The sequence below is a fragment of the Gymnoscopelus microlampas genome (assembly GCF_963454915.1).
Source record: "Gymnoscopelus microlampas genome assembly, chromosome: 16".
Classification (NCBI taxonomy): domain Eukaryota; kingdom Metazoa; phylum Chordata; class Actinopteri; order Myctophiformes; family Myctophidae; genus Gymnoscopelus; species Gymnoscopelus microlampas.
The window spans coordinates 9,085,931-9,093,227 of NC_139953.1; the positions used below are offsets into that span (position 1 = coordinate 9,085,931).

Here is a 7,297-nt window from a genome sequence, read left to right on the forward strand (position 1 = left end):
TGTACTGGTAGACTGGAGATGGAAGACCAGAGAAAGTGGAGACCTGTGATTGTTGGGTCTGACTGGAACCTGAAGTTATCAGCTATAGTGTGTAGACAGCTGGACTGTGGTTCTGTTGTTTCCATAGAAAGGACTTCTGGTTCTACACGTCAACATGTATGGATGATTACATCTTCCTTTGTTGGGTCTGAGTCTTCACTGAGGGAGTGTGTAACAAAGGAGTCTCTGCTTTCCACTGGAAGACTGGAAGTGATCTGTTCAGATGTGTGTTTTTGCGTGTGCGCGTGCGTGCATGCGTGCGCACGCGCGTGTCTGTGTGTGTTTGCATGTGTGTGTGTTTTAAGAGAGAGAGTGACTGATGATGATAGCATTGTATTCTGTTTGATCTTTAGTTTTATCTATGTTATCTCTATGTGTATTGTGGTTTGACGTGTTGATGTTTTTATTGGCCAAAAATGTATTATATTTGTACAATAAACTGAAAAAAAGTATGGACGAAGGGAGCCACGTAAGCATTGGTTTCTACAGACCCGTTTTGAAGACACTATTTCAGCAAATTCATATCCACCATCTTGGAATTTCCAGTCCCGAAATGCATCGGAAACGAATGCTATTGGCTGGAAGTGCAGCGTCTTCACTCAGACACAGAAGATTGTTCTCCTGATTTTACTCCTCTCTCTCTCTCTCTCTCTCTCTCTCTCTCTCTCTCTCTCTCTCTCTCTCTCTCTCTCTCTCTCTCTCTCTCTCTCTCTCTCTCCCAGACTCTGTGAGGTTGGTGAATGGGACTAGTTTGTGTTCAGGCAGAGTAGAGCTGAAGTCTAATCCGACATGGGTCTCAGTGTGTGAAGGTGACTTTAACAAGCAGGATGCAGAGGTGGTCTGTAGGCAGCTTGGCTGTGGGTCTCCATCAGTCCTCCAGGGAGCACTCTATGGAGACGTGAACGCTCCGGTGTGGACCAAAGAGTTCCAGTGTAAAGGCACTGAGTCTGTTCTCCTGGACTGTAGAACCTCAGACTCAATTAGAAACACCTCTTCACCTAACAAGGCTGTTGGGCTCACCTGCTCAGGTAAAAGATAAACTTTACTTTTGGTTTGGATTATTTTATAATGACATTTATTTATAAACACATTCTGTGAACTCCTTTGTCTCTGTACAGAGCCTGATGGTATGAAGTTGGTGGGAGGAGCCAGTAAATGTACTGGTAGACTGGAGATGGAAGACCAGAGAGAGTGGAGACCAGTGGATGGGTCTGACTGGAACCTGACGTTATCAGCTATAGTGTGTAGACAGTTGGACTGCGGCTCTGTTGTTTCAATAGAAAGGAGTTCTGGTTCTACACGTCAACATGTATGGATGATTACAACTTCCTGTGACGGGTCTGAGTCATCACTGATGGAGTGTGTAACAAAGGAGTCTACACTTTCCGCTTTCAGTCTGGAAGTGATCTGTTCAGGTATTGTACGTGTGTGTGTGTGTGTGTGTGTGTGTGTGTGTGTGTGTGTGTGTGTGTGTGTGTGTGTGTGTGTGTGTGTGTGTGTGTGTGTGTGTGTGTGTGTGTGTGTGTGTGTGTGTGTGTGTGTGTGTGTGTGTGTGTGCATGTGCGTATGCGTGTCAAATGGTATGAAAAACTGACCTGGAACAGGAAATGGGAGTGCCACCTTTTTGTAAAAGGGAACTAGAGTCATGCACATTGAATGGGAGTTCACCAACTTCATAAGGTCTGTAGTGTGTGGATTGGATGTTTATGTTGTGATTAGTTATGTACACATTCTGTTTACTATCTTGTCTCTGTACAGAGCCCATCAGGTTGGTGGGAGGAACCAGTAACTGTACTGGTAGACTGGAGATGAAACACCAGAGAGAGTGGAGACCAGTGGATGGGTCTGACTGGAACCTAACGTCATCGGATGTAGCCTGTAGACAGTTGGACTGTGGCTCTGCTGTTTCAACCGTAAGGAGTTCTGGTTCTACAGATCAACCTGTATGGAGCATTACATCTCCCTGTGTCGGGTCTGAGTCTTCACTGAGGGAGTGTGCAACAAAAGAGTCTCTTAATTCCACTGGCAGACTGGAAGTGATCTGTTCAGGTAGTGTGTGTGTGTGTGTGTGTGTGTGTGTGTGTGTGTGTGTGTGTGTGTGTGTGTGTGTGTGTGTGTGTGTGTGTGTGTGTGTGTGTGTGTGTGTGTGTGTGTGTGTGTGTGCGTGCTGTAGAATGACCAAACGGAGGGAATAATTTATAAACCGAGTTCAGTTTATTAGACTCAGGCGTTATGCTATCTTTAGTAGCATAACAACACATACAACCGGCTTGCGCATACGCAGTATATGGCCATCACCCGTACACTGGCTACCGAGGCACATTAACTACGGAGCGAGCATTAGGCGAATGCTCTACATCCCCCTTCTTTAGCTTACAGTGCCAACAACAAAATGTATTTACTCAAAATGTAACAGTAGTACTTCAATACTTTAGCTGCCTGAAACAAGAAAATAATAATATCAAATGCTTGACAATAGATTTTTTTCAAATGACAATTATTCTCAAACAGTCAATACTCTGTAACATTCCTCTTTTTTTTTTACAACTTGTACAATGTGTAATACGGACCAGTCCATAAAGTATATCCCCAGTCCAATACTCAGTCACTGTATCTGGGGTTTGGTCTGACTGTGCGACCAAAGCGTGTTGTGTAAGGGCTCTTACCAGTGTCTGTGGTCATTGGAGCTATGGGCACTTGGACTGGGGGTGGTTCAGTGTCCATAGGTTCTCGTTGTCCCTCTCCGTAGAGGGGAGGTGTCTCACTGACAGCTGGTTTGAAGCCGGCACCGCCAGGCCGACCTGCAGGTTTCTCAGCAACAGGTAAGAGGTGTCTGCGATTTCTCCTGTAATCTTTACCTCCAGACTGGATGATGTAAGACCGTGGCTCCTCACCGATCTTTCCTACCGTGCCCATGCGATCGTACGGGCAACTGTCTCTCTTAGCATCATGGCTGCCACCACAATTATTACAGCTGTCCATTTCTCCCTGTCTGTGCTCTCTGCCGTGGCTCAAATCTCTGCTGCCTTCCACCTTTGTACTGCACGCTGTCAACACTAGTGGGAGCATGTGGTGATGACAATGTCCTTGTGTGATGCTCTGTCTGCTCATATATTTGACACACAGAGCTAGCTTCAGCTAGAGTAAGCCCACTGTTACGCAGCATGATTTTTCTCACATTATCATAATTTATGCCACAGACCAGTCTATCACGGATGATCTCATCTTGCAGTGTTCCAAAATTGCAGCTCTTTGCTTTGATCCTTAGGTCTGTGACATATGATTCAATTGGCTCGCCTTGGTTCTGGGACCTTGTATTGAATTTGTGTCTTTCCATTGTAATTTTTATTTGGGGACTGCAAATCTCCCAAAATGTCCTCTTCAAACATTCGGGGTCCTCTTTCAACTCAGCTGGAGTGATGATGGCTCCCAGGTGCACCGTCAACGTCAGGTCCTCTCAGTTCGGGTGCATACACGAACGATCTCTCCCTTTCAATGATCCTGCTAGATTGAGGAGAATGTAGGCTCGTGCGGGCTGGCTTGTCATAGTGTGCAGCCGCGATAAAAAAATAATATTCTTATAAAGTTCTCAGCGATGTTCTCATCAAAGGCGAGAGGGTCCAGTCTGCGAAATCCGTCCGACATGATGCACGGTGCCACTAGCAACGTTAGCTTCAGGTTGTTGTCCTCACGTGAACAGTAAAATAGCCATGCACTCCGCGATAAACTGCAGGTTCCAAAGTGTCCGTGTTTACTTCCGACACCATGTAGAATGACCAAACGGAGGGAATACTTTATAAACCGAGTTCAGTTTATTAGACTCAGGCGGTACAGCTCTCAGTATCTTTAGTAGCATAACAACACATACAACCGTCTTGCGCATGCGCAGTATATGACCATCACCCGTGCTGGCTACCGAAGCACATTAACTACAGAGCGAGCATTAGGCGAATGCTCTACATGTGTGTGCGTGTGTGCGTGTGTGCGTGCGTGCGTTTGTTACTACTGATGATCATGATGTTTCTGTTTCATTGTATTCTGTTTGCTCTTTAATCTTATATTATCTGTCTTTCTACATTTGAACTCCAGCTGTGGTTTAGTCTCATTGGCTATCCTGCTTACAAATCGGATGTTTCAGCCAATCACATATGTCTTGTTACAGATCTGCTGTTTAAGCCAAACATCACTGTCACTTCCATAAACAAGGTTTTTGAGGGACAGCAACAGGGGCTGCAGGTGCTAAAGGGTTCTAACTTCACCATCACCTGCTCCATCTGGCCACAGTACCCAGGAGGATCCTTCCACCTCACCGACACTGAATACAGAATAACCCACACCCAGACAGCTGTCAATCACTCTGCCAACTTCCACTTTTCTTCAGCAGACCACACCCACAAACAGAACTACAGCTGTCTTTATAACATCAGTGTTTTTTCTCTCAACTTTTCCTCTAAGAGCGAGCTACTCTCTCTCACTGTCACAGGTAACCTGAATGAAATCGAATTTTAAGCTCACAATATCAAACTTAATAAAACCAACACAATAGAGTAACATTGAGGGAATTATATCAAATAAACCTTTTTAAATTGAGAGCTGTTCCTATATTTGACAGTCTCTCTCTCTCTCTCTCTCTCTCTCTCTCTCTCTCTCTCTCTCTCTCTCTCTCTCTCTCTCTCTCTCTCTCTCTCTCTCTCTCTCTCTCTCTCCTAGACTCTGTGAGGTTGGTGAATGGGACTAGTTCATGTTCAGGCAGAGTGGAGGTGAAGTCTGATCAGTCGTGGGTCTCAGTGTGTGAAGGTGACTTTGACCAGCAGGATGCAGAGGTGGTCTGTAGGGAGCTTGGCTGCGGGGTTCCTTCAGTCATCATGGGGGCCTTCTTTAAAGACATGAATACACAAGTGTGGAATGAGCTAATGTGGACCAAAGATTTCCAATGTGAAGGCAATGAGTTGTTTCTCTGGGACTGTGGAACCTCAGGCTCAATTAGAAACACCTGTGCACCTGACAAGGTTGTTGGACTCACCTGCTCAGGTAAAAGACAATAACATTTGGTTGGGATTATTATTTTCAAATGAAAGTTATTTTACATTTGTATTGTTGTCTCCGCCAGGAGAGTTTGTTTTCACTTTCCGTCAGCCAAGCAAACATTGGTTGAGCCTCACGTGACACTTGACAATACGGTGAAATAGTGTGATCTGATTGGCTAGTGACATATAACGGGCTATAAATACATGTGTCACTTTGAAAGAGTCTTTGCCTCTTTCAAAGTGAGGTAAGACAGGAATAATCACGAAATGGCTGAGAAATGGCGGATACTGTAACAATTGTATAGGACACTTACACAGACAGGACAGATAGGACACTTACACAGACAGGACGGATAGGACACTTACATAGACAGGACGGATAGGACACTTATACAGACAGGACGGATAGGACACTTATACAGACAGGACGGATAGGACACTTATACAGACAGGACGGATAGGACAGTTATACAGACGGATAGGACACTTGTGTCATGTTACTATGACACAGTAACATGTTCTATTTTTTTGTAAGAATTAGAACATTCCCAACATTCCCAACACAAGTCTGCTGGCGGAGACTTGTGCTCCGAGGAGCACTTTTTCTAGTTTACTCTCTTTTCTCTGTACAGAGCCTGGTGATGTCAGGTTGATGGGAGGAACCAGTAACTGTACTGGTACACTGGAGATGAAACACCAGAGAGAGTGGAGACCAGTGGTTGGGTCTGACTGGAACCTGAAGTCATCAGCTGTAGTGTGTAGACAGCTGGACTGTGGCTCTGCTGTTTCAACAGAAAGGCGTTCTGGCTCTATAGAACCTGTATGGAAGATGATATCTTTGTGTGATGGTATTGGGTCTTCACTGATGGATTGTGGAACAAAGGAGTCTCTTAATTCCACTGAGAGACTGGAGGTGATCTGTTCAGGTAACACTAACATTGACTTTAAAAAAATACAGTAATCTTTACATCCTCTTATTTAATGTCTTTCTACTCAGTATGTATAATCCCCCCTAAGTCTGTCCGTCCGTCCGTCCGTCCGTCCGTCCGTCCGTCCGTCCGTCCGTCCGTCCGTCCGTCCGTCTTTCATCTCTCTCTCTCTCTCTCTCTCTCTCTCTCTCTCTCTCTCTCTCTCTCTCTCTCTCTCTCTCTCTCTCTCCAGAGTCTGTCAGGTTGGTCAATGGGATTGATTCATGTTCAGGCAGAGTGGAGGTAAAGTCTAACCAGTCGTGGGTCTCAGTGTGTGAAGGTGACTTTGACCAGCAGGATGCAGAAGTGGTCTGTAGGCAGCTTGAATGCGGGGCTCCTTCAGTCCTCCAGGGGGCGCTCTATGGACACGTGAACGCTCCAACGGGGACCAAAGAGTTCCAGTGTGAAGGCAATGAGTCTGTTCTCCTGGACTGTAGAACCTCAGACTTAACTAGAAACACCTGTGCACCTGACAAGGTTGTTGGACTCACCTGCTCAGGTAAAAGACAATAACATTTGGTCGGGATTATTATTTTCAAATGAAAGTTATTTTACATTTGTATTGTTTACTCTCTTTTCGCTGTACAGAGCCTGGTGATGTCAGGCTGATGGGAGGAACCAGTAACTGTACTGGTACACTGGAGATGAAACACCAGAGAGAGTGGAGACCAGTGGTTGGGTCTGACTGGAACCTGAAGTCATCAGCTGTAGTGTGTAGACAGCTGGACTGTGGCTCTGCTGTTTCAACAGAAAGGCGTTCTGGCTCTATAGAACCTGTATGGAAGATGATATCTTTGTGTGATGGTATTGGGTCTTCACTGATGGATTGTGGAACAAAGGAGTCTCTTAATTCCACTGACAGACTGGAGGTGATCTGTTCAGGTAACACTAATATTGACTTTAAAAAAATACAGTAATCTTTACATTCTCTTATTTAATGTCTTTCTACTCAGTATGTATAATCCCTCCTAAGTCTGTCCGTCCGTCCGTCCGTCCGTCCATCCGTCCGTCCGTCTTTCATCTCTCTCTCTCTCTCTCTCTCTCTCTCTCTCTCTCTCTCTCTCTCTCTCTCTCTCTCTCTCTCTCTCTCTCTCTCTCTCTCTCTCTCTCTCTCTCCAGAGTCTGTCAGGTTGGTCAATGGGATTGATTCATGTTCAGGCAGATTGGAGGTAAAGTCTAACCAGTCGTGGGTCTCAGTGTGTGAAGGTGACTTTGACCATCAGGATGCAGAGGTGGTCTGTAGGCAGCTTGAATGCGGGGCTC

General features: G+C 45.5%; 1 protein-coding gene across 1 annotated transcript in view; it reads left to right on the forward strand.

Moving 5' to 3' along the window:
* LOC311062820 (scavenger receptor cysteine-rich type 1 protein M130-like) overlaps positions 1–1,164 on the forward strand; it is a gene marked incomplete at its 3' end in the record, with an annotated part of 18,109 nt that extends 16,945 nt beyond the window's left edge. Inside the window, exons 8-10 of the mRNA XM_084082039.1 lie at positions 1–87; positions 866–984; positions 1,158–1,164. The exon at positions 1–87 is cut by the window's left edge and continues 38 nt beyond it. Coding sequence (XP_083938165.1) covers positions 1–87; positions 866–984; positions 1,158–1,164 — 213 coding nt within the window. The remainder of the gene's footprint in view (positions 88–865; positions 985–1,157) is intronic.
* Between the last annotated feature and the right edge of the window lie 6,133 nt (positions 1,165–7,297).